The 27,165-nt window shown below is 47.1% G+C and overlaps 1 protein-coding gene across 10 annotated transcripts in view; it reads left to right on the top strand.

The window, feature by feature from the left end:
• KALRN (kalirin RhoGEF kinase) overlaps positions 1-27,165 on the top strand; it is a 642,459-nt gene that overhangs the window by 584,383 nt on the left and 30,911 nt on the right. For 2 of the 10 annotated variants that reach the window (XM_057306496.1, XM_026495187.4), the window contains 13 exons: positions 1,524-1,590; positions 2,478-2,581; positions 2,765-2,834; positions 3,088-3,174; positions 3,965-4,057; positions 4,826-4,876; positions 5,740-5,817; positions 9,127-9,312; positions 9,675-9,846; positions 13,637-13,875; positions 15,520-15,776; positions 19,303-19,426; positions 20,519-20,578. In XM_057306496.1, coding sequence (XP_057162479.1) covers positions 1,524-1,590; positions 2,478-2,581; positions 2,765-2,834; positions 3,088-3,174; positions 3,965-4,057; positions 4,826-4,876; positions 5,740-5,817; positions 9,127-9,312; positions 9,675-9,846; positions 13,637-13,875; positions 15,520-15,776; positions 19,303-19,426; positions 20,519-20,578 — 1,588 coding nt within the window. Of the gene's footprint in view, positions 1-1,523; positions 1,591-2,477; positions 2,582-2,764; positions 2,835-3,087; positions 3,175-3,964; positions 4,058-4,825; positions 4,877-5,739; positions 5,818-9,126; positions 9,313-9,674; positions 9,847-13,636; positions 13,876-15,519; positions 16,617-17,592; positions 26,142-27,165 lie in introns of those variants that run through there. The other 8 variants (XM_026495181.4, XM_026495173.4, XM_026495196.4 and 5 more) reach the window with 7 other exon arrangements.

The raw sequence follows: 27,165 nt of genomic DNA, 5'->3' as shown, positions 1-27,165 counted from the left end.
AGGGAGCTGGACTTCATCTCCAGAGGGCCCTCCCAGCCCCAAATTCCCACTCCCACTTTCCTGTGGGTTTTTACCACTTTCTTCCAAGCAGTAACATGGGCCATGCTAAAGATATATTTAAATGCTTTTACTTGGCCTTGCCAGTTCCTTCCTGTGGCCTATAACACATGATTGTGGATTGTGTATATTAGAGAGAGGAAACTGGTTGGAAGTACTGGCCATGCTGATAAAGAAGCATGTGTTCCTTTTGCTTTCTCCCCATCACCCTGAGGCCCAGACCCTTGGATCCGTTGGCTTCTCTGTGCCATATAGGTCAAGAATTTCAGATGAATTGCTTCCTGGGTTCAGAACAGTTACAACCCTTATGCTGGGGTCCCCTTTGGACATCCCAGAACTATATCCCTTCTGCTACATGGGCCAAAAATGCAGTTGTGTGGCTCCAGGCAAAAAAGCTAGTAGGAGTCAGATTCCAGTAAGCCGCACAGCACCTAGCCTGACCCGGTGCACAGCCCTGAGTGTTTTATGTCCAGCTGTTTACTCTCTGGACAGAAAGAAGGAGAAGGGCTTGGTTTTGAGGTTTCAGGGACTCCAGAGAGCCAGTCTGAGTAGTTTGCCAGGCAGCGGGCAACAGTGAAAGAGCAGAGTCTTTGGACTCTGGTACAATAGGTTCAGATCCCAGCTCTGCTACAGACTTCGTCATCATGGGAAACACGGCCTCAGTATTTTCTCTATGTAAAACAGGGCTTACACTACCTCCCTTGATAGAAACATGAGAAAATCCAGATGAAGCACTGGCACGAAGCAAATGCTCTGAGAGGAGGAAATCTTTAACAAGAAAGAAACCAAGAAAGCAAGGGTCCTTGTTAGTGGTTACACCCCACATCTGCTGGGGAGAGGGGAGGCTGCTGCATTGAAAGTTGTAATCATGGAGTGTCTGCAGTCAACCTTTCTGGCCCTGACTGGGGCTTTTGCAGGCTGGTTACCAGGGACAGCTATCTGAATAATTGTAGCTTCTGTATCTCAAAAGCCTCACTTGATGTTGGTGTCTCTGAGGCCTCAAAGGTTGGCTATCAAGCAAATGTCTTTCTCCTCTTGATAATCACATAATGGAGTTGAAATGAAGGAAGAAAAGTCTCATGGTGAGCCCTTGGCCTCAAAGCTTTCATAACTCAGTTTTGCCAAAGTGCTTGTGACTCCTCATGCCCTGGGTCTATACAACTGTTCAGTTATATATCTTCCTCCCACCGAGAGGGAGGAAGAATCATTAAGAACAGGAAGAAAAATGCTAAGTGGTAAGCATCGCTGTCGCCCAGGCTGCTGTGTGCCGCCTGGGAAGGCGCCTCTTGGCGTGGGGCCTCTCACAGGCAGAGCACCAGAAAGCACCTGCCCAAGGGGTGGCAAGTGTGGGGTTTGGGGTGCTCTTGTCATAAAGGTGCCAAAGTAACTTTCCTGTCAACTGGAGTGTGAAGATTTCTTGCTTCACAATGAAGAGGAACCCTCATTGTTCTTAATCTCCTGCTCAGGTTTGTCCTGAATGAGCTGGTACAGACAGAAAAAGACTATGTCAAGGATCTGGGGATTGTGGTGGAGGTGAGTATGTGGCTCAAGGTGGGTCTGCAGTCACCCAACCAGAGGCATGTTGGACCCTACCTGGACCGAGGTGTTTTTAACTTGTGGGTTACGTGTATTTTACTCTCTGGGTATTTGCAGAAATGAAACTAAAAATGGTAATAGATCAGTGATCTATTTTTTTCTTTTCTCCTTGAAATATCATGAAAGATTCAGAGGGAGATGGGGTCCCAAATGTTGCAGCATTTGGGGGGGATCCTCTTGGCTAAAGCTGAGTCCTTTCACCTTGTTTTAGGTGACCAAGTTACTATCTCAAGAGCTCTTCCTTGGCGTTTAACTATATGGACATGCATTCTTCAGAGCTATGAGTCACCATGGGCACAAGCAGGGCACTCCTAGTGAAACCTCGGGGCTTAGAGTGTCCTTAGATTTTAAGGAGAATGTTATGGCTACCAAGAGAACAGGCAAAGAAAAAATCCACCCCTAAGACAAACCTCGGGGCTTAGAATCTCCTTAGATTTTTAAGGAGAATGTTACGGCTACCAAGAGGACAGGCAAAGAAAAAATCCACCCCTAAGACAGGACTGACAAGTCCACAGTTAAGAGTCAACTTGGTAGTAAATAAAACAGCGCTCTCCGTAGGGATTTACTTTAGGGGCATTTACATACTTGGATGAAAAATGACCTTCTCTTAAGAAGGCTGGAGACAAAGGGACCTAGAACTTCATCAGAGGTGTGTCTGTCACTCTGCATGGGCTCAAGTGCTGGCCGAACACTGAGAAACCACAGAAGAGCTTGCCCTCAGACTCCCGCAGAGAGTGGGCGCTTAGACGGGCTGCGGTATATGGGGCCTGGCAAGAAAGCTTTCTTGTGAAAATACCCCACTGATCACTGCCTCTGCTCTACAGGGCTTCATGAAGAGAATAGAAGAAAAGGGTGTCCCTGAGGACATGCGAGGGAAGGATAAAATTGTGTTTGGAAATATTCACCAGATTTACGACTGGCATAAGGAGTAAGTGAGCTGTTGTCCTGGGGACAGGGCATCCTGGTAATCCAGGACCCTCCCATGCTCTGCCTGCATCTGACCTTAGGGGTAGGGTTGGGGGAAGGGTCTGCTGTCCTTTATCTCCTCACCGAGAAATAATACAGTTCCGAAGGTTGTGGCTTCCTTCCCTGACCCCTTCCCTCCTTTTAGTTTTTTCCTGGCCGAACTGGAAAAATGTATCCAGGAGCAGGACAGACTGGCACAGCTCTTCATTAAGCACGTGAGTGCTTCCCTTCGGCCTCTGCGCCCTGCCCCTCCCACCGGCTCCCCTGCATGCCTTCCACTTGCCTGCATTCCCGCCCCTCGCTGAGTCCCTGCTTGTTTGGGTAACCCTGTTGGCAGTTGGAGAGATGGCCTGCGGCCTGCTGCGTGTAGCTCGTACCTGTGATGTTTCACTGCCCCGCGTCCCCAGAGCGGGGGGGGGGGGGGGGGGGGGGGGCGGCCGCCTCAGCGCCCCTCGTCTGCCTCTGCAGGAGCGGAAGCTGCACATCTACGTGTGGTACTGCCAGAACAAGCCGCGCTCCGAGTACATCGTCGCCGAGTACGACGCTTACTTCGAAGTAAGCTGCTCGGCCTCTGCGCGCCGGGCTCGGGGAGGCAGCCACAGTCAGGAAGGCCAGCCATGGCCATCCCCGGCGCCGGGACCCCTGCAGGACGGGGAGCGCCGCCTCAGCCGAGCCGCTGGCTTAGCTCGGTGCCCGTGTTGGGCACGCTCGGGAGGAGCGGCGGCGGCCCGGTGTGGAACGACTGCGACACAGACCCTGCATCGGGGGCTGTCCCCCTTCCGGGACCCCCAGCGCGGACCGTGCCCACGTCCGCCCCGCCGGTCCCTGGGGCCCGCTTGCGGAGGCCCCCCGTCCTCAGCCGGGTGCTCCCCGTCAGTCACCTCACGCTCTCGGCTGCGCTCCCGGAGGTTCTGTCAAGCACCTTCGAGTGTTTGCTGTGCCCCAGGCCGGAAGTGCAGCTTTTGCGGGAGGAGCGAGGCAAGGCCGGGCCCTCCGCGGACTGTTGGCACATCTGCGTTGAGGGCCCAGCCCCTCAGGCCCGCGTCCTAGGAGAAGCCCTTCTGCCGTGGCCCCGGAGCGGCGGAGAGAACAGACTACCGTTCCAGCGTGTCCCCCGGGGCTGCCGTGAGGACAAGGGTGGGACCGGGCCTGAGCTCCGGAAGGGGGCGGTTCCGTGTTGTTAGGCACAGTTAGCGGCTGTGTGGGCAACTCTCCGTCTCCCGTGGTGTGAGGTTCTAAACCTGCGCTGGCAAACCTGAGAGCCTGTCCTCACCTTGCCCCCTGATCCCCAGGCCCCCAGCCCTTTGGCTCCTTTTTCTTCTAACATACCTGCCTTGTGTCGCAGGAGGTGAAACAGGAGATAAATCAAAGGCTGACGCTTAGCGACTTCCTTATCAAGCCCATTCAGAGAATCACAAAATACCAGCTGCTCCTCAAGGTAAGAGAGCTGTGAGCCGAGTCAGGGCCGAAGAAGGGTCTCCCCAGACTGAGCTGGGGAGCAGGTCAGCAAGAGGCTCCGTCTGCTGCCGCTTTCCCGTGAACTAGCGGGCGTCTGTGGGCTGCTGTCTTGCCTGTCCCTTACTGTGTCAGCTCTGCCTCCAAATAAATTGCGCGCATGTCATTCACTACCTTTAAGGTGGGTGGTTAGTTCATTTTCTTTCTTTCAATTTGCTTTCTTCCTTTGTCACCATTGCTGACTTGGGACCTTTAAAAAATAAGAAATAGTAACATAAAATCAGAGTGACCACAGGAGAAAGAAAAGCCAAGGCTAAGGCCCTGGAAAGCTTAGATGAGTAATACCTAAAATTTGATCATATTTTACTTTTTAAAATGGCTTAAGTTGGTTTGTCTTATAGACTACGAGGTAAATGGAAGAGAAAGATTGAGCTTTCCTTTCTCCCAGCCTTTCTGGACATAACCCCCATCTCTTCCTGCTCAGACTCTCCCTCTCCTTTCTTCCCTCCCCCTCCTCCCCTCCGTTTTTCTACAGCTTTTAATCTTTGAGTATTGGGGGTTTTCTCCATGTTGTTTCCAGTGTGACTCATAAGTTCATATCGCAGCTTCCATAACGCACTGCCATGTCTGTTGGGGAGGAAAGTCATCTGGGTGTCATCATAGATTTCATGATGCTGGATTTTTTATAGTGCTCTGTTTTCCTAACTGATGTCACCCTCCTGCACCCTTCCCTGCTCCCCCCACTTGCTAGGACTTCCTGAGATACAGTGAGAAGGCTGGTTTGGAGTGTTCTGATATCGAGGTGAGTCTTCTGCTCACAATGCTGGCTGTTTTCGGTGACAGCGTTAGATGTCTATCCCTAAGGGGGAAGAACTGGCTCTCAAGGACCCAGGGTCCAGGTGGAGTCCTCTCAGTGAGAGCCCCTTGTAAGCAGCTGTTCGACAGAATGGGGAATGGCGAGTAGTAATGAACACACTGAGTGTTTTTCTACAACCCGAGAATTCTGTCCTGGGACAGACCAGAGTTTTGCCCCACTCGTATTCTCCATTTGGCTCCAGTGACATGATGGGAAAGGAGTGGGGTATTTGAGTCCTCTAACATCCTTCAGAGATTCAGTGTTTCAGTGCACACTTTCATCCATGAATCCAGGTACTATTTGAGTTCAACACATAAAATATCCTGTTTTCACTCCCTCTCCTACCCCCCAAGGATTACTCCCTAAGTGAAGTCCTTTGAGACAATGTCACCATGGGGATTATTTTAAGCCAGAGAGGTTACAGACCATTCTGGCAGGTTATTTTAGGTTTAAACCTCTAATGTTTCACAAGCCAGGCTAAGCTGTTGCTTAGGCAGCCAAGAAGCAACAGAGAGAAAAAAGAAAATATGAGAAGGAAAGAGAATTGCTAAATAAAAGTGGGAAGGAGAAAAAGACTGGCTGGGTAGCGTTCTCCCCACATGTGGTCACTGATTCACATGGAACCCTGCAGTGATGACCGACACCATAACAGAAAGTCCCATACTGCTCTAGAAGTGGGAATCAGGGACCAGTGTCCTTTCCTGGAATCAGGGAGCCCCTAGGAGGTCCCTGTCTTCCAGCACAGAATTGCCCTGTTTCCTGCCCAAGTGCTCATCCCTCTCCTGAGCTGCTATTGTTCTCTCCCACAGAAAGCCGTGGAGTTAATGTGCCTTGTTCCAAAACGCTGCAATGACATGATGAATCTGGGACGCCTGCAGGGCTTTGAGGTGAGCCCTTAAGAATGCTTGGAGCCCTCTCTCTTCTGGACTCCTAGAGCCAGGGCTGTGAGGCAGCTTCCCTTTGAAGCCCTGTTCCCCGCTCCTCTTTTGCCTCCACTCACCATCTGTGCCTTCATGCCAGGCCCCTCTGGCTCATGGGCCCAGAAGATGTATCTATTTAGGATATCCAGTAATAGGGCAGTTAGAGGACGCTACAGAGCAGTCCACCACTTGGATTGGAGTCACAAGTCCAAGGGGGTTGGAAAGACCCAAAATTACTTATAACTGTGGGCCTAGCAGTGACCTCTTTGCTTTGCTTTCTTGCTTGAGACATGAGTGTGGGAAATGTGAGGGAGAGCAGGACTATAGGACGGAAGTAGCACCAGAGGGAAATGGAACACTTTTTTTTTTTTTTTTTTTGAGAAGGTGGTTCTTGGTCTATATAGTGGCTGGCATTTTAGTTAAATGAACATTTAAACCTTTAAAACATGTGCACATTTCTATTCTTTGAAAAAGAGAATCAAGTCTTAGGAGAAACAGCTAGATGTCCCCTGAATTTTGGCTTCAGTGAGTAACTAGTTTGCTAGGGCTGCCATAAGGAAGTCCCACAGACTGGGTGGCTGAAACAACGGAATTTATCATCTCAGTTTTCCGGAAGCTAGGAGTCTGAGATCAAGTGATGGTTTCTCCTGAGGGCTGTGAGGGACAGATCTGTTCAGGCCTCTCTCCTTGGCCTATAGATGGCCATCTTCATGTTCACATGGCATTCTTCCTGTGTCTTCACACTTTCTTCCCTCTGTACATTTTTCTGTGTCCGAATTTCCCCTTTTTATAAGGATACCAGTCATGTTTGAGTAGAGCTCACCCTAAGACCTCACTTTAACTTGATTCCCTCTGTAAAGATCCTGTCTCCCAAAATGGTCACATTCTGAGATACTCCACGTCAGGACTTTAACATATTAAGGGGGGTTGGAGCAATTCAACCCATAACAGTGAACCTTTGAAGAAAAAATGGACTTTCCTACTTTAAACTTGGTAAGTGGCTGCCATTAGTTTATATCCAGACCTCATATATTAGGTACATATAATCTATTTTGGATATTAATATGATAAAAATTGAAACTGATGCAATTATTGGCTGGCATTTAATAATTGTTGAACCCCTTAGAGAAAGATGTGGATCTTCTAATCCTGTTTCCTGGTAATTCTGAAACCTAAGATTTTACTATTCCTTTCTGGAGAAAAGAAGTTCCTGGAAGTTGAGATAATAAAGAAAGTAATAGCTTTTTTTCTCCCCCCTGGCTAAATTAGTATAGAATAGAATAGAATAGAATAGAATAGAATAGAATAGAATAGAAATAAGGCAGACTGGTCTATAAGTAAATTTAGGAGATGCTACATTTAGGTTTAGGTTACTGAGTTGGATTCATGATGTTCTTGAGCCCAATTCTCTTGTCCTCCTTGCCCTCCCAGCCCTTCCCAGTGTCCCTGTGTGCCACTGCTTTGTTCCTATGACCAGGAGCTATGTGGAGGGTTTTCTTTGCTGTTTATTTTTCATAGATTCCCAGTTCTCCGTGGTAGACCTTAAGCATTAAAGCAAGGAGGGGTTTGCAGCAGAAATATACCCTGAGTTCTTACAGCTTTTCACTAGTCATACTGGATGAAGTTTTATACTTTTTCCCTTGGGGCTATGCTAGGTCTGAAGCTATTCTGAACAAGCCAAGTAATACCTTTTGCTCTTAAGCCTTGATGTCCACATGCTTCTGAGGAGGAGTCTGGCTTGAGGAGCCTGACTTTCTCTGGGTCTTTGAAGGCACTGACCACTGACAGGAAATCAGCATTTGACTGTTCTAACTCAGGTTAGGATCCATGGGAGCTGCGTTGTGCATGCACACATGTGTACACAGAAGGCCGCACACCGACTGCAAAATTATCTTCTCTTTTCAGTCAAGCACCACCATCTCCTTTTTCCATCAAGTCTCAGAGAATCTGCTTTGTATCCCTTCAGCTAATTAAGAAGGACCATGAACGTCCTTCTGTCCCTTCTGAAGTCCAGGGCTTTGGGCCTGGGAAAAGTTCGCCTCCTCACCTAGATTCTCTCTCTTTTAAATCCTCTAGCTTTCCCTTCAGTATTGGCAGGGCTGTAATTCATTTTGGTCAGGCTCTTATGTAATGTTAATAGAGCTTTTAGAGCTTTCTGGGCTAGCTGGTCACTGGCTTAATATTAACTTTGGACCAGGGTAGAGATAAGCCTGTTTGGCTGCTGACCTTGACGGTAAGGAGCCATGATTCAAGCAGAGGGCAGGTGTTTCTCGGAAATAGGAAAGAAAAATGACCCCTACGCTGGGTACTGTTTGAAATAAGGCATCATGTGCAAAGAATTGCCCACATTTTTACTAACGTGCAGAAGTCGTCACCTGAGAGAGTATAGTTCAGAGGAGGCCCTCTGGCTGCTATCAGATATCAGGTTCTTGCTGCAGAACAGTAGGGAAAGCAAGGCTCTCCAGTCGCATCTGTGAAGACCTGCTGGGTTAGGCCTAATTCCCTTTGAAGACCTGAAAATCTCTGAAAATCAGGTTAGAAACTGTCAAACCAAACAGGCTCCACCTACATAGGCTGACGAGTGACCTGCTACCTCAGAGCATTTTAGGAAGGATCACAGGACCCAGAAAAATATCTGTCCACTTATAAAACATGGGCATCTGTATATGTTACTCCAACTGTACCTGTTGATCGGTAGAAGGGGACTGAGACTTCAGAACTAGACTAATTCTAATTAAGACTCCAACCTGAAATAATAGAAGGAGATGAGAGGAGCCCAACTCATTAGATTACTTATTGTCCTGCCTACATCACTTCCCTTGGCCACAGGTTGGCTCTAGGTTCATGGCCATAAGAGTACCCGAGGTCCCTGGCCCATGCTTCAAGGGAGCCAAATAGGCAGCATTTCTCAGAGCTCTGAGGACAAAAAGGCTACAGGTGTCACCTACTTTCTGTTCTCCTTTTAAGAAAAAATAAGAAGAGCCAGAATAATTCCTGAATATCTTTTCAGCTAATGATTTTATCGTCCACCCTTCTTGCACTTTCTTAGGGCTGGTTCTTAGCAGTTTCCTAGCTTCTTTCCCTCCCCCACGCCAGGGCTCTGTGTCTGCCCTACCTGAATGGATGGGTCCTAATTCTGTCTCTTACTAGTGCCCTGATGCTTTTAGTGTCAGGTCTGCTGTCTGTATCCTCAAGGGGGCGGGTCTTGTGGACCCAGAAGCTTGTGGCCCCCTCCCTGTTTTTCACTTCCTTTACCCCAGCCCTTGCTTCCATCAGGGCACCCTGACCGCCCAGGGGAAGCTGCTACAGCAGGACACATTCTATGTGATTGAGCTGGATGCAGGCATGCAGTCCCGGACCAAGGAGAGGCGTGTGTTCCTCTTTGAGCAAATCGTCATCTTCAGTGAACTGCTAAGGAAGGGATCCCTCACCCCGGGCTACATGTTCAAAAGGAGCATCAAGGTAAGGCTCCCAGTGGGGATGACAGAGGGCAGGGAAAAGCCAGTTCTGGGAGCTGCTTCCCAAAGACAGAGACCTGGAGTGAGTACGGATTCAGAACCTGTCTGACAGTCTTTCAGCGAAAGAAGCTGCAGGTGTGAAGGTTAAATATTTTGAGAGAAAGAGGCTGAGTGCAGTCCTGCAGATCCTGCAGGTTCTCCAGGATCATGTCATTCACTCTGAGTCAGAAACCAAAGTATTTAGCTATTAGATCCAGGACAAAATTTTGGAAATGTCTCCTGAAATAATAACTTTGAGGAACTGTAATATGTTGATTTTTTTTTTAACCACTTAAATACGAAAAGACTCAACTTGGTTTTTTCCAGATGAATTACTTGGTCCTGGAGGAGAACGTGGACAATGACCCCTGCAAGTTTGCGCTCATGAATAGAGAGACGTCTGAGAGGGTCATTCTGCAAGCCGCCAACGCGGACATCCAGCAGGCCTGGGTACAGGACATCAATCAAGTCTTAGAAACACAACGAGACTTCTTAAATGGTAGGTACTGGGCCTGGCTTCTAACAGGGCCATTTTCAGGGGACCCCACACCTCTGAGCTTCCTTGGGTCTGGGCTTAATGGTGACTTCATGAGCCCAGATGACATTTTATATGGATGATAAATTTGTAGTTTTTAGGAACACTTGCTTTAGAATTTTTCTGAACCAGGCTATGTCAGTGAACAGACGGAACATGATAGAGAAGCCCCGTCTTTCCAAAAGAAGAGCTATTCTCTTAGAGCCTAGATATAGGGTAGGTATATGCCTTGCGGCCACCACTGCCAACTGGTAATGATTGTGGCAGAGGTCTGAGTTGGGCACATCCTCCTTGTCTTAGGTGCTATCAGTGTCCTGTGTTTTTCCATTTGATGGCTAATAGCTGGTGTTTTCACAGGTTCTCTGGTGTTACCTAGGGATAACTGGGAGTTTGTCAGATCAGTGGTAGAGCCTACTTGAGGCTCTCTTGCTAGCCAACTTGAGCCCTTTCAAAGGAGAGGTGATCCCTAAACTCTAAATTTCAGTAATATCTTGAAACTTCCCAGAACTGCTGATTACACAGAATGTGTAGCTCTCTATGGACCCTGCAGGAGTCCCCTAACCGGCGGTGGGAACCAAAGTGTAATGGCGCTGCTACTTGTTTACATTTCTTTATTTCTTTTCACTGCTGGGGTTGTCTCCACGTTGAGCTTAGCATGTGACAGGAAGTGTACAGTTTTAAACTACTGCTCATCTTTCAAGCTGATGCGCTCAGAAGTCTCTCTGAGCAGAAACAGAGCAGGAAGTTGAAGGCAGAATGTCACCAGAAATGAAGTTACCCCAGAGACTTACCAAGCACATATGCCTGTGTGTGCACCCATATGTACACACACATGCACACACAGACTTAGCAAGCACATATGCTTGTATGTACACACACACGTGCACACACATATCTGCACACACAGACTCAGCAAGCACATATACCCATATGCACACACACATGCACACACAGACTCAGCAAGCACATGTGCTTGTATGTACACACATGTGCACGCACACACACAGGTCCATTGTCAAATGTGTCACCTCTTGCCAGTACTGGAATCTGGACTCTTTCAAATGGTGCAAACAGCCTTGTTGGGTGTCCAGCATCGACCTGAATGTTGTGGGGAAAGAGTAAAGGTGACATACCAGTTGAGGACCATGGGCAAGTCATGATGTTTCTCTGCGCCTCTGTTGGCTCATTTTGTGAAAAGGAGGGACAGTCTACTCTGCCTGCATTGGCGTGTGCTTTGTGTGCCTGCCAGCAGTTCTAGAAACAGGAAAACATGGCACAGCTCCCTACAATCTCAGTCTAACTGCATGGTAAGGGATTTAACACACTGTATTTATTTTAAAACATATAAAAAGAAATTATACAGCAAGATAAACATGAAACTTCAAAGCACTTTCATACTGTAAGTGTGAGAGTATTTTGGGGTCATGCGTCTTGGCCCCCCAACAGTAGAACAGTTTGATGAAAAAAAACCTTTGTGATCTCTAGGGCTCTTTTTCATTCTAAAAAGTCTAAAATTAAACACCAGCCCAGCCCTGAGGGATAGCAGCACAAGTTGTATATAGTTTACGGTTTCTGAATGTGGAACTTTGAATTAACACCTATGTTGATAAAATAATTTTATGTAAAAGGTGCACAAATATAAAATATATGCATTAAATTGCATCCTAGTAGTTAAGAATTTCTGATAGATTCTAAGCTGGAATGAGATTTTTAAGTTTATCAATTCAGTACAAAAGACAAATAAGAAAAAATTGAAACCAGCAGTAATTGAAGTACCAACAATGGCTCGCAGGTATTGAGTCCTTTCTCTGAGCCAGGCACAGTGCTAAGCATGCATTCACATGTATTGTCACATTTCATCCTCATGTCAACATGGAAAGGTGAGTCCTATCATCCTGTATTTTTCAGGTGAGGGAAAGGAGTCAGGGAGGTTAATAAACTTGTCCGAGGTCACAAAAACAGTAGGTGATAGAACAAGGGCTTGAACCCAGAACTGTACAACTTAAAATTAGACTTTTAACCACAAACTACAGTATAGTCACTGGTGGTAGGGCACACATTTATCTATGAGCTCCCTAGAAAGTAAAGCAGAGAAAGAAACAGGATCAGGCATAAGATACCATATAATCAGCCAGAAACAAACCCTCCCAGGAGATGCATAACTTCCCTGATCCTAACACCTGAATAATGCAGACTGAGACTAGTGGAAGAACAAGGACTATCTGTGTAGCTCATTTAAAAAGCCGTATTATTTTGAAACACTTCACAGTTATTACATATCACCAGGTGATACCCCAGTTCCATGTGATGGGTACCGATTCATACAGTCAGGTTGATAAGGCCTGCTTCAAAACTGTCTGCCATCTACTTAAAACTTGGAACTGTATCTCTTTGGGCATAGTCCATGATCCAGATTTTTACATGGTTCCAAGAGACCTTTCTCTTAATTATAGTGAGTTATGGAGCTATTACTGAACTAGATTATCAATACTTAAATATTTAGTGCCTACAGAATACCCTCCAGGGAGAAAGGCTGAGCTCTGGCAGGAGCCTTATACTTTGACACATTCAAGGGATAGGACTGTGATGATAGAGCAGGGCCAGCCTTTTGCTTACAGAGACATGTGCTGGCATCGCAGGGCCAATCTTTCCCTCCTGAGACTTCAAAGAGGAAGAAGGGTGGCCCTGTGTTGAGTCCTACTGAAGTACATACTTACCACTGTAGAAATATCCCTATAATTGCAAAGCCCCAGCTGTTAACCCACTTAAATATTTGTTACAGAGAATCCTGATAAAAATGACAAAAGTGGGCCAGCCCTTGAAGTCATTATTACAGAGTTTGACCTGTATGGCCTTTGCCTGGCTATCCCTCTTTAGTACTCAGGCCTTGGAACTTTCTTATCTGATACTCTGTAAAACAAAGCACATATCTTTCTTCTGTCTCCTGAGTTCCACTGACTGCCCATTCTACCGATCTCCAAATTGGAGCCCTTGCCTCCTCCTCCTGTCAAGGCCGTGGCAGAGTCTGATCTCCCTCTGGAACGCCTGCTACTCCATAGCCATTCTCGCTGGCTCTGCTCTGCTTGGGTCTCTTGCTGGTCATTATCTCATGGTTTCTGAATCAGCCTCTCCAGTCCCTCATCCCAACTGCCACAGATTAATGTTCTTCAGATGTGGCTCTGGGGAGAGAATTTAAAATGTTCAAGTTCATTTAACCCAATCACTTTTCATGATCTTCAGAATTACACCCAGACTCATTAGCCTGGCTTTGTAGATCTTTCAGCCATGGTACCCATAACCTCCCTTACCTGTCTCACCTCCTCTTCCTCCACGGAGATGCATGGCCTTCTGCTGCAGGTCATGTGACTCCATCCTGTTCCACAGACACACTTAGCACTTGCCTACATTCTGAAGAGTCTGAAGCGTATCACCACCCCCCCCACATGCATAGGCCCATACACCTATGCGTGTGGCACACATGCGCGTGCGCACACACACACACACACACACACAAAGCCTTCTCTCCCTCTTTTGCACAACACTGCACCTCACATAGGGCATCACTTCATGTTTGTGTTTTCCTCATTAAGGTAGCTTTCTTAGTTCTCACAGGAGATTGTAAGTTCCTTAAAAACAAGGGTGGTGTTTTCCTCATGTAACCCTACAATGCCTGGTACAAAGCCTGTGTATAATAAGTTTCCAAATCCTGTGGGATTCCTGGAGCTTAGAGTAACTGTCTGCTCTTACCCTGCAGCCCTACAGTCGCCCATTGAGTATCAGCGGAAAGAAAGGAGCACAGCCGTGATGAGGTCCCAGCCATCCAGGGTTCCCCAAGCCAGCCCCAGGCCCTACTCCTCTGTCCCCACGGGCTCTGAGAAGCCCCCAAAGGGCTCCAGCTATAACCCACCTCTGCCACCCCTGAAGATATCTACCTCCAATGGCAGTCCAGGGTTTGACTACCACCAGCCTGGGGACAAGTTTGAGGCCAGCAAGGTAAGTGACAGCCCCCCTCACCACTCTGAGGGCGCAGCTTCTGGGCTCACTTGAGGAAGTAGCTTCTTTGTATGCTTCTCATTTGCCCAGAAACAACCCACTAAATGCAGCCAAGTCTCAATTATTTCTCTTTCTTCCCTGCAAATTGAGTGAGTTAGACCAGTTCCCTCTGCTGAGACACTCTGTGTTAAAGGGCTGTTGTCATCTGCAGAAACTCTGCAAATATAAGGAAATATTATAGTGGCAATTATGACTTCTACCAAATAGAGTAGCTGTGGTTTGGATCACCTGAAAGTCACAACTCGTGTTTGACATCTTAAAGAGATTGCCCTTTCTAATGATGAGCTGCTCAAGTAAGCTCATGGTCCTTTGCCGTCCACTGGCTGGTGCAGCAAGGGGAAGTTGCTCATCTGTGTGTGAATGGGGCAGCAACCTTGGATGAGGCATTTGTCACGGATAATCCACAATTCAAACATCACCATGAGAGCAGCATAGAATTAACTGTAAACCCAGTCTACACAACTGTTTTGACTCTACAAAGTGGTAGGCATGAGAATAAACGGGACAAGTGCTAGATTAGGAATTCAGTCAATCTGGTTGCCATTCCAAATTCTGCAACTCGCTTATTCTAGAACCTTAGCAAGTTCATTAGGCCCCAGGTGCCCGTAGATCTGTGAAGAGGAGGATTTTTTTCTTTACTTACATTTTTTTACTTACTTGTTCTGATTTTATTGTTTTATTTGTTTTATCCAACTTATTAGATGATATTGATTTTTTAACTATTGAAAACTAAAATAAGTTTTTTTTTAAAAACTGTTGATGTCTAAGTTCAATTCTGTATTAGAATAACTGTACTGAACCTATTTCAACACATTACCTAGAAATGATTTTCTATATTAAAACCCCCTTGTGAGTTAGTTGAAGTTATATTGGCCTTTTGTCAAACTTACTGAAGAATTTCTGGCTCTGATCATGCTGTATGAGGTAGCCAGGGTTCACTAGGAAGTACAGGTCTACAAGCAGCTTTCCTGGTGTAGTCATATGAAAAGGCCTCAGAGACAGGACCTCTTGTGTTAATGAGTACGGGCGGGACCAGAGGAGTTTTGTTCCCACTTGAGTTGGGTCAGGGTAGGTCATGGTCTTGCCATTTGAATTGGGCAAATGTCTCATTGTTACTCCTGCTTCAAAGAAGATCAGAATGTAGCATAAGACCAACACTTTTACAAAAGGAAGAAAAAATGTTTCAAAGGGTATGTCCACTTTCCCACTAGGGGGTTGTGACCCTGACCTGACCTTTGCCCCAACATCACTCCACCCAGGTGCTTATGTATCTCTGTGCCTGTGCCACACTCTTCCGTACATTAGAGGATGCTGCTGGGAAGGTTGCATGCTAGGGAGGTGGAAGGTGTTTATATCTTTCCCTGGGCTAGACAGTTCTCTACCTATTCACCCTTGATTATAGTATTATATGCAACATTGTTATAAAAAATAGATTTTCACAGCATGTTTATAGATACCATATTATTGCTCAAGATAGTCTTCTTCCTGCTATTTACTCAGCTAGTAGAAGTTTGGCCTTTCACCACGCAGTGGGATGTGAACCGGCCTCCTTGTGTCCACATCTCCCTTGCCCTTGTCTCCTAGCAGGGCGACCTGGGAGGCTGCAACGGGACCTCATCCATGGCTGTGGTCAAAGATTACTATGCACTGAAGGAGAACGAAATCTGTGTGAGCCAAGGTGAGGTGGTCCAGGTCCTCGCCGTCAACCAGCAGGACATGTGCCTGGTGTACCAGCCTGCCAGCGAGCGTTCCCCCGCGGCCGAGGGCTGGGTCCCGGGCAGCGTTCTGGCGCCCCTCCCCAAAGCCACAGCGGCAGCAGAAAATAGTGACGGAAGCATCAAGTAAGTGCCTCGTTGGCTTCCCTGGGAGAGGAGTGTGTGGATTAGAAAATCAAAACCAAACAAAGAACACAAAAAATGCAAACACATACTAGGGAATTCCTGCTGCTTATTCTCGACAGTGCCACCGGAACCAATGTTTGAGCGCTGGAACCACACGCAGCATGGGGCAGCCAGGCTGGATTGTTCCAGGCTTTTGGTGTTGTTGTTGACAGTAGTGGCTGTGGGTTGGTTTTTTTTTTTCCTTTTCATTTATAATTTTCTGTTCATTTTTTTTCCTCCCCTCCCCCATTAAGAAAAGAACCCTACTGAAACCCTAGATGACAAAAGGCATGCCTTCCGTTGCTCCATTTGACCCACCACAGGATTCACTGGACTGGACTTTATTTATATTGTATTAAGTTACTGAGATATATATATATATTTTTTTGATTGACACCAAAAAATTACCTTAGCACGAATGCCAGACCTGTATAGGTCAGAGGCCTGCTGCTTCTCCCAGGAGAAAGGGAACTTTTTGGTTGTCTGTGGCAATTCCTCTGTACAGATTGTAACTTTTTTTTTTTTTTTTAATTTCTCCCCTCCCCTGTCACTTTAATATATGTTCATGGTAATTTGTAAGATATTTCTTTTCCTTATTTTGGTTGCGAAGACCCTTCCGAACACATTCCTGTATAAAGTATTTTGCACTATTTAAAGAACCCCATATGGATGAAGTCAGGTTGTGCAATATAAATGGAGAGTCACAATGTTCATCATTGTACCTGTAATGTAACTAATAATTTTAAATGTACTATTTTAAATATGTAAAATAAATTTTCACCATGAGCATGTTTTAATGAGGCTAAAGACTAGTTGACCCTTTTTCCCCTATTTCACTCTTCTGGGAGTTTTAAATGTGCAAACTATTCTTCTTTTTTTTTTTTTTTTCCTTTTCTGTATTTTAGGAATCTGTTGAATACATTGGCAGTTTTTTCCAACACAAAAAAGCGCTTTAGTCACTAAAGCTGCAATACCAGCCTTTCCTTCAACAGCCCCTAGTCTGGCTCTGTCTCTAACCCCCGAGATGTGGAATGGTACAGATGGGATGCTGTCCAGCACCTTGAGGTGCTGACTGGGGTATGGGCAGTGTCTGGCTTGCACACATGCCCCCACAGCCCCGTTTGCCATGCTGCGTGGCCATCTATGGCAGAGGTGGAAGGAACTCCCCACAAGATAGCTGAACAGGGGCACCAACAGAACGGTGCTTCTTTGACCCTTTCTCTAGCTCAGGGGATGGGGCGACCGACCTCACCCTGGCCTTTCTAGGTAACCACAGGCCCAGCTGGAAATCAGTGGTGGCCTCTAAGGCACAATAGGCCCAAGCCCTTTTATTCTAAAGACATTTGCTTTTGGTACCTTTTAAGGAGCCTTGGAAATAAAGGCCATCAAAGCATTGAAATTCTTATTAGTCAGTCACCTTATAGAGCTAACTTGTCATGATTTGTGACCTAATTATCCAGGAACTCAGCACTTCTCCCCACTTTTGCATCTTTTGATCACTTTTTCATACCTTCCATGGGAGGGAAGGTAGGAGGGATGTCAGGCTGGGCCAAAGAGAACAGATCCAAATATGAATGGGTCATTCTGGTTCCTTGTCAGCCCTTCTTGCACAAGGGTTGGTGGGGGTGGAGCAGAGGCACGGACTTGAAGTGGTTGTCAGTAGTTATCAGTGAAGGACGCTCACCACACCTCCCCAGGGCCTACTATGACCACAAGAGTCAGAGTTGGTTTTGATGCCTCCAGCATAAATGTCACTGAAACCCTGTTTCCACATCAGTTCCCGGGCCTGTGGCCAAGAGATGGAAACTCCCCAAACCATGAGGACGACTCCTTCTGGGAAGAAGAATATGAAATTGAGCCTGTCCTGCCACTGATACTACTCTGAGTCTTCCTTCTGAACATTGTTTGTAACATTTCTTGTTTTTCACCAAGCGTACGGAGTGACCCAGAGGGTTGTAATGAACGTAGGAACACACCCCAGACTCATGCACACACTCACTGTGCTGTCTACCCTAGCAGTCTTTGCAGCATGGACCTTCCTGACTCAGGTGTTCTCAGACTGCGTCAGGGATGTGGATTTTGGGGGTAAAGATATGAGGTGAATGTCTGGTGCTAACAATGATATTGTCTAAAGTTAGTTTCCATGACTGGTTCTCACTCAGGTACAGCTGGAGGGAGTTGCTGGTATGCTAGGGAACCTGCCTATTCAGGAGGTACAAGAGAAGGTCTGGCCAAGAGATTCTTGCTTTCTGATGGAGCCTCCTTCCCCCAAAAATCTGAGAACATGACTGTTATTGCTCTTTCCTATTCAGAAGGGTGATCATTGAACATGTGTGTTAGTGATAAATATTTTGGAAACACCTTCAAGACCCCCTAAACTTCCTGACATACTAGAACATTCTCCTTCCTCCTAAGTCTTATGTTTCTCTCTCCCTCTGTCCTCTTTCCCTTAATGGAGGCTCTTTTCATCAAGCTCTGTCTGCAAAGGCCTAAATTTGACAAGGAGACACTGAAGGGAGGCCAGCCTCACTTATTCCAGACAATCATAGAACTTCATCCAAATTCTGTGACCACACCCAAAATTTACGATGCCTGCCCAGGGTCACTAATGCCATTTGTGACTTGGCTTTTGGCGTCTTTGAGTCCTGACATATGTGGAACTCAAGAGCTCTGCTCTGAGCTTGTCTCTACAGGTCTGTGAAGTAGCTTCCAACCCACTTGTGGGAAGGAAGGAGTTAGAATATAGCTCCCCCCACCACCCTGAGAGCACGTAATGGGTCTTCTCCCAACAGGACAACTCTAGAACCTCTTAGGGCTCTACAGAGCTCTTTGTTCACAAATACTGAGTAATGTGGAGGACGTAGACCAAGACCAACCCTTCATCCTAAAATAACCAGATAAATGAGTGCTGTTCAACTGTGTATTAAGTCAAATGCCCTCAGAAAAAGTCCTATCTGTACTACAGTGTTTGGGAGTAGCCACAGCCCAAATGTAAATAATGAGATGAAAACCTTAAAATCATCCTTTTGGGTCTTTATAGCTGGTCCTGGGAAAGTACCAGTAGCTTATGCACTATAAAATCTCCTTCTCTTATCTTTTCTGTTTTACCCACACACACCCCCCACCTCATTCTTCCACCATACTGCTCAGGAAGGGAATTCTTCGGTCCTCTAAGGCTTCATCAGTATGATATAAAAAACTTTTCTTGGTAGAGTTCAATAACCCGGTACTCATATTTTCCTCAAGTGCTGCAGCCAGCCTTGCATATCTCTCAGGAGGGGTCAGAGCTCATCCTCACTCACTCCCAATTGGAGGGCACGATCGGGCACCAGCCACCACAGGAGCTGGCGTGCAGATTTGGGGCCTCTGCAGCTGGGGCTTGACTGGAGCACCTCACCTACTGACTCACCCGAGGGTGGCAAGCCCACCCAGCGCCTCACTTTGCCCTGACCTGCCATTTTGATTGGTGCATTTTTTGGTACAACAGGAAGTCATGTTCATGGCACACTCTACGAATGAGAAAGCGGGCGGAAGTGGAGAACACGGGTAAAAATGAAGCCACAGGGCCTCGTAAACCCAAGGATATTCTGGGCAACAAAGTCTCTGTTAAAGTGAGTAAGGTCTTCCAGAGCTGCGTCCCACCTCTCACCTACTCCCACCCTGCAGCATCTCACGAGGCAATTTGGGTGGATGGGGAATTTCTTTTTCCCGGTGTGGGGACCAGAGGGGAAGTAGTTTAGCAGGATTTTGCATGCAAGATCAATTTATTTTTCATTTTTTATTTCTCCTGGCAACTTCAATTCAAATAAGTAAGTATCTTTTTTTTCTTTTATATCTTTCTCTGTATACTGTGCACATGTTTTATAACAAAATTACCTGCAGCATTATTCTCGTAAAAATGCAAGATGCTTGATTCATACTAAAGTTCTCAAAGCTGCCCATTCAGTGTCCTAGGTTTGAAAATACATGCAGGGTAAGGAGATTAGGGGTACTTGCCAAACCTCCAAGCCTGTGAAGTCTGAGGCCACTATGGCCTGGGTAAAGTTTCATTTCTTTTCCCCAGAATTCAGTCGCCATCATTTTCAGGCCTGCACATGGGCAGGGAAGGGGAGGCACATTGGCAAAGCCCACATTACCGGTTTGTAATAATCCACCTCTTACTATGAACCCACTGATTCTAAGCTTCAGCAGACCCTTGTTGCCCCCCCCCCGCCCCCATCTTGAAACGATGTGATCTGTTTTCTTTACATTGGGCCCTCTGAAAAGATCTGACTCTGCTGATGCCAAACATCGTTATAATGTGTGATTCTCCACCTGGTACTTTTTCCCCTCCCTGAGCAAAATAAAAACGTCCTTCTTGGGGAAAAGAAATTGTATTCCCTTCTTCACCCTCCTCGGGGAAGTCCAGCCTCACAGAAGACAAGAGTTTAAATTCTACAGCACTCATGCTTCATGTGGTTGCTTCTTCCACTGCTGTTTCCTGTAAGATGTGTGGTGGCACACGATCCCAGCCTCCCCCGCCCTGAAAAGAGCGTGCTGCCACCCTGGGTGATCAGCTCCCCCACGTTAGAAGCACCTGGTTTTTTTCTCTGCCCAGTTTCCCATTGCTCATGCCTTTCTGAAGTTCTCCTCCCTCTCCAGCAAAAGCTGCCTGTGTTCTAACTGTGTTCTCTTTCTTCCCCCTCCTCATGCTGCCCTTCAAGGAGACGAACAGTTCCGAGGAGTCAGAGTGTGATGATCTTGACCCTAATACTAGCATGGAGGTAGAAGCAGCTATTGTTGTCCTACTTGCTATAATGATTGTCTTCTTAAATGTGTTCTATAACAGTGACCTTGCTGAAGTGACCGGTCGGTCAAGGATAAATGTGAGAGCATCTCTGGGTGTCCCCTGCCAACTTAAAAACAAAACAAAACAAAAAACATTGATTCAGCTCAGTTTTTATAGAAACCGGGACCTAGATATTTAAAAAAAAACAAAAACAAAAACAAAAAAACAAAACTTCTTGTTCTCCTGAATGCTTACTTAATATTTCCTTCTTTGGTGGGTATGGCTTTGTGTAGAAAATATCCAACTTCATTATTGAAAACTAGAGCACTTTTTTTTCCCCATGGAAAATGGCATTATGAAGAGTGGCCAATTCCCAGCTGAAAGACAGGAACCCTTTTAGTTTTAGTTTCTCCATCTTTTGTTTCTCCTTCCTCTCTCTCTCTTCCCTCTTTTTCTTTCCCCTTTATCCTCTTCATCTGGCTCTTCTACTAAACCCCCTCCTCCCTCGAGGCTCCGGCAAACTCACAGACTAGGTGTGGTCTGGTGGGTGATCCGCTCCCTAGTCACTGTATGGCTGGCTGAGAGCAAATGAGTGATGGTAGCAACTCCAGGACCCCCCTCAGCTTGGCCCCAGGGCTCCTGGGTGGCGGCTGTCCCACTGACAAGTATAAGAAGCCCTGGGAATGGCCTCCCTTCTGTAACCTTAGCAGTGGTCTCTCTAGAGATGGGGAGACTGAAACATCGTCAGGGGCCTTTCTTACACTGTGGGGCTCCAGGGGTGTGGGAGTGGAACTAATACCCCCACCAAGAACATTGAATCAACTTCCAACCCCTTCTTGGCTAGAAACTATCTCGGGTTAGAGAAATAGGACTCCTACATGGCTTGCCACTGAGTGACAACCCTCATAAATTTACAAGCCCTAGACAATTAGAGAAAACGTGGGCCTGGCTTTCCCTCCATTTTGTCTTTCAGAGTAAATGGAAATGTTTTTCTCCAAATCTGTGTTCCCATCACCAGTAATGGATAAAAGTTTAGAGATTTTCTCTAAATACAAAATAAAGAGCATTTTTAAAAATCTTTTTCTTTTTAGAGACCTAAGCTTTTCACTTAACTGGATGGACTTTTATTATTCTTATTGTCATTTGACCAAATCCCAAAGAAATCCACCTCCATATTAAGTCAACCACCAGAAAACCCAAGAAAGACCATTCTGCCCAAGAAGGAGTAAGTCAGCTGTGGAAGATGCCAGTTGCGTTGAATCAGATCAGAGACAGTGGTTGTAAGTAGGCGTTCTGCCAGGATACCATGGTCGCCTGTGGGTGTGGGTATTGCCACAGAGCTAAATCCAGCAGATGTGGGTCAATGCAGTGCTCCACTTGGGAGGAAGTGGGTATGGCACTCGTAGCCTAAATGTATCCTAGAGAATGAGGAAGCCAGGGGAAAGTTCTGGCTCTGCTTTCCCTGTGTTTCGTAGGTTAGGCACCAGCTCCCGTGGAGCCCACACCCATCAGTTTGTAGACCACTGGTGACCCCTGTATCTCCAGGTCTAAGTTTTGCTGGCCTGTATCACAGATGTCACCTGCAAGTAGAGGAAGTCCAGGCAGAGGGAGGAACAAGCCAGGTATTTGTGATCTAGAAGGCAGCTTGGGACCTTTTTCCGCTCAGGTGGAATGGGGAGAGAAAAGTGGCTTTCCCACGCTGCTCTTTAACGCAAGAAGTGGGCACAGAGCCGTGTGGGGCCAGGTGAGCAATGCAAACGGAGGAACTTAACTGATGTAATCGGATGCTCCATTCTATGGTTAGATAAGCAAAAGCACATACACACAGACACACACACACACACACGCATGCGGTAGCCCTGCTTTGTGAATTGAACACATTTCTAAGGTCCTTATTCATCCAAGGCTTGCAGCCCTTTGCATAGACTGAGTGAGATGGGTCCCAGGGAGGTGCCTTGGGATGCATAAGCAGAAGCATTAGGATGTTCGAGCGGAATGGAGGAAAGCCATGAATTGTGTTGATGCATGTCTAGAACGTTTTCAAACACAATACTTGAGGCAGACATTTCAGTTAACTGGCACTGTTGAGGGGGCCTGTGGTTAGAAACCAGCCAAATATTCTGGTCAGTCCAAGGTTTCTGTAGGAGGTGTGCATGTAGCCTCTTCCGTATATTCGATACAGACCCTTTTAGGTGCCAGTGAGCTCTCGGGCAGCGTATGGCCATATTAAAGTTAACTCAGCACATAAGCAGGTGCTGAGGGAAAGCGAGCATCTTGGCACTGCTGGCTTAGAGTTTCCAGACACAGATAACAAATGAGACATAGAAAGTCAACCTGTTCGACATGAACATGAGTTGAAAATTTTCCCACCGGGTAGGTAAGTAGAACTTCATTGCGATATTCATTGCAGAGGAGGAAAATGGCCAGGGGTGCACAGTAAAGAGCGTTTCCTTAAAAACCCAGCTTGAGAAGCAGGTGGCCTCCTGAAGCCTCTAGCTGTTCATCGGTCATCTGGGGCATCATTACAGGCCCAGCCTGGCCCCAGCCTCACTCTGATCTTCTGAACCCGAGCACTGTGGTGTGCATTGTCTGGTTGTGCACAGCGTGTCCCTGTGCCCTCGTGAGCTGTGCTGCCACCCCCGTGGCTTCTGCCACGAACCCCTGTGCCTGCGGCCCCAGCCACCACACTGGCCACCCACCCAGCACTCTGCTCCACGCTGTCTGGATGCTAGTCTAGCCCTCTCGACTGTTGACCCTTGACCTGCTGCCTGTATGTTGATTCCCATCCCAGCTGTATTTAGGCTCTTTTTCCTGCCTTCACACGTCTATCACTACCAAATTCGTTACTTTACTTTTTCTCCATGGGCCGGTTGAAGGGTCCCTTTAAGGAGCAGTTTCCTTGCGGTCTTTGCTTACAGACCAGCTGCTTGCTACCCTCAGGGTTGGCGTATATCCGACCATACCGTTTCATGGAGGATTACAGACACCTCCTTGGAAGCTAATTAAGAGGAAAAATGAAGCACCCTGAGTCCTAGGAATCTGATTTTCAAGGCTTTCCAAGAACACCCAGCTATGTAGAAGGAGGCAGTTCTGCTCTAAGGTATCCACCCTTTGTCTTGCCCTACGGAGAAATGCTTGTGAAGTCTCAGGTTCAGGCCCCACACCCCGCTCCCAGCACACAAGCCCCAGCACCAGCGGCTGCAAGATCGGCTCCCGGTCTACAGATCTCTCGTGGTCTGGCAGCCCCCTCGCTCTGCCGATCCACGACCACACCTCAGAACTATTCTAGAAATGGCAAGGGTCTGTCCATAGTTCACCTTACGTTGTCTTGCGCTGATTACATGTTGGAGGCTGGTGGAGAAGAGGATATTATATGTAAGAGAAATGTTTCTACATGGAGGAAGAATCCAATTAGGCTGGAAATCAAACTCTAGTCTGTACTGTTTTCCAGTACAGCTTAGACTGCTGACCGCATTTTCTTGATGAGGACTGCAGGTGTGATGGTGGGCCGAGCATCGCAAGCCCACCGGCCAGCTTCTCAGGCCTACCCCTGCCCAGTGTGTGCATGGACACCCAGGCTGGAGCCAGGGCTCAAGGGCTCAGGCTCGCCATCCACCCTCTGAGCCAACGCCCGCCTCTGAGAAGTCTGGATCCTCCCTGAGCTGTCCCAGATTTCTCGTAGGACCCAGCTAGGCAGGTTCCCATACCCATGCCATCTCGGAGAGTTGTCTGAAAGTGTTGAGACTTGGGGTTTTGCCCCTGCCCTCCCGCCCCAGAACTGCCACATGCCTACATATGCTGGAGGAGGAAGGCCTCAACCAGCCTCTCAGACTTGGGCCTTCATCTTCAGGGATAAGGTTTCTCAGTCCAGCTTTTATGTCAAGCCCAATTAAATAAATGCATCTTAATTTTAAAACAAAAGGCCAATGCCACTTTTAGCAGAGAACATCAATCCATCAAAGCAAGAGGTTGTCACGATTCCAAAAAGGCTCCATCTCTGCCCCAGTCATTTAACAAGGAGCCAGCCTCATCCACGGCGCGGACAAAATGCAGGCCTTACCCCCGGTCATTATGCCGGCTGCAAGACAGTTAGCTCAGGGGTTCCTTTCTGCCTAGGAACAGGGGTGGGGTCTTGTGGGAGAGCATTCTGAGAAATGAGGGAGAGAAAGCACTTGGAAAGGCAAAGCTACACCGGAAGGAAGTTTCCAGTCAGGGTAAGAATCCTAGACTTTCAGAGTTGACAGAAACTTAGAAACCTTCAGTTAACCCCACCCCCTTCATTTATTTACTTTCTATTGTGGTAAAACATACATAACATAAAATTTACTCTTTTACCCATTTTTAAGTGGCATTAAATACCTGCACAATTTGTGCAGCTGTCGCCGCTATGCATTTCCAAAACTTTCTCTTCATCCCAAATTGAAACTGTACCCGCTGAACAATAACTCCCCACTCCTCTCCGTCCCCCCAGCTCCTTCAAAGACTTTTAGAGGAAGAAACTGAGGCAGAGAAGTTGTACCTTTCAGTTTGAAAATGAGAAGGTGCCCCGAGGGCAGATTGTGGCTTTCCCTGGCCATCACTCCCTCACCTCCACCATCCTGCTCCCCCTTCGGGCGGGGGGGCTGTTCCCTCATCTCCAGGTTGTTTTTGATCTAAAACACAGATCCTGGAAGACGAGAAGACCTGCCTTCCAGTGCCAATTTTTCTGTGTGGATTTGTTATCCAACTTCCAGCCCAACAAAGAGGAATATCATTTCTGCCCATCCCAGCTTTCCAGAGCTAAAGTATGACTTAAATAAAAATCACGCAAAGATAGGGCACCTGGCTGACTCCGTCGGTAGACCATCCGACTCTCGATATTGGGGTCGTGAGTTCAAATCCCATGTTGGGGGTAGAGATTACTTTTTAAAAAATCACAAAGCTGTACCGCGTGGAAAGAACGCCGGAACGGGAGTCAGAAAACCTGAGTTGCAGTCTGGGTACTGTCAGCTGTGAGGCCTGGAGCCACTTAGCCGTGCGGAGCCTCAGGTTCTCTGAGAGGTCGCACAGCTCAAGGGTGCAGGTGTTTATGATGCAGTGTGGAACGCTTTGAGCCCCGCACAGGTGTGTGATAGCGGCCAACTAGAGACCATTTGCTCTCCTGAACTTCTAACTGAAAACACTGAGACCCTTCAACAGAAGAAGTCAGAGATTCTATGCCTTGACCCTGAAATTTGCTTCGAAGGACGTGTGCCAGGAATGGCCTGGGTACATTTACTCCTGAGATCGGCCTGGAATGTCCACTCCCAGCCCTGGAAGGGTTGGTTTGCGTGGCCAGAGCTGACCCTTCTTTCCTTCCCTACACCCACAGTTCCCCAGCCCCAGCTTCTTCATCTTGAAAGAGCTAGCCTGCTGCTCCCACCTCAGCTGCTTTGGCTCCCTGTCCCAGATTCACAGCTTCAAAATAACATGGCCAGACAGATGGAAGGAAACTTTTACACCCCTAGTCAGGTGACTGACCTCCTGGCATCGTCAGTGTGTTTCCACTGATGCCTGTTAATGCATTATATAAAAAGAAATTTTTTATGAAAAGAACTCTTTGGAGAAAAGAAAGCGAAGCATCACATTCCTGTCTTTTTATTTTTACAAAATATTTTCTTTGTAATATATCTGATGGGTTTGGCCTGGAGACTCACTCTTGCTGCTTGGCTTTGTTCTGACTTAACAGATTGATTTATATTCTGCTGCGAAGGGAAGGGCACTTAGCTTGCCGAAGCTGGCATGGCTCTCTCCTGGGAGGATTACAAGGAAATCTTCCACTGCATATTCACATCTGTTATGTTTTCTGTTCCTTCCAACAACTCTGCAAAGATGGGGTTTTCTTACCCTTCTAGAGGAAACAGGGTCAGAGAGGTCATGGTCACACAACCAACAAAAAGAGCAGGTCTGGGGCATCTAGCCGGCTCAGTCAGTAGAGCATGCAACTCTTGGTCTCAGGGCCATGAGTTCAAGCCCCACGTTGGATGTAGAGATTACTTAAAAAAAAAAAAAAAAGAGTGAGAGAGAGAGAGTTGGTCTTGATTGTGGTGCATTGAGAGGCCAAACCTAGCCTGTTATGTGGAGGAGGTCTGCTCAGTGAGCCTCAGGTACTTTCTTAAGAAGGTTCAGGCCCTCCCTTGTTGCACATCTGCTTGTTGGAGGAGAATTTCTTCCTCAACAACTTTTTAAATCCCTTGACAGTGGGGTGATGACTTGGCCTCACCCACACCCTTCCCCGGTGACTCAGGAGTCCAGCCAAAGAAGCCAAGAAAGGAGATCCGATCACATGGGAGAAATGTCTGAATCGATTTCTCAGGCCAGTACAGTCACTCAGCACCCCCAGTCATGGGTGTCCTGTGGCACTCTCACCCTAGTCTGGAGGCCTCACCCGTCTCATTTATGTTGTCCATTAATGAGATTAGGAGGTGCCATTGACCCAGGAGAAGTTGCTCTAAGAGCAGCTATTAGAGAAGCAAAAGCCACCACCTCCCTCCCCACCCCTGTGCTGTCAAGGTTTACCTACAGGCTCACTCAACGTGGTATCCTAGTCAATTCAATTTATCA

This window comes from Ursus arctos, unplaced genomic scaffold (genome assembly GCF_023065955.2).
Source record: "Ursus arctos isolate Adak ecotype North America unplaced genomic scaffold, UrsArc2.0 scaffold_4, whole genome shotgun sequence".
Lineage (NCBI taxonomy): Eukaryota > Metazoa > Chordata > Mammalia > Carnivora > Ursidae > Ursus > Ursus arctos.
Note: the sequence above shows the minus strand (reverse complement) of the source record. Positions and strands in the feature narration are given on the sequence as shown.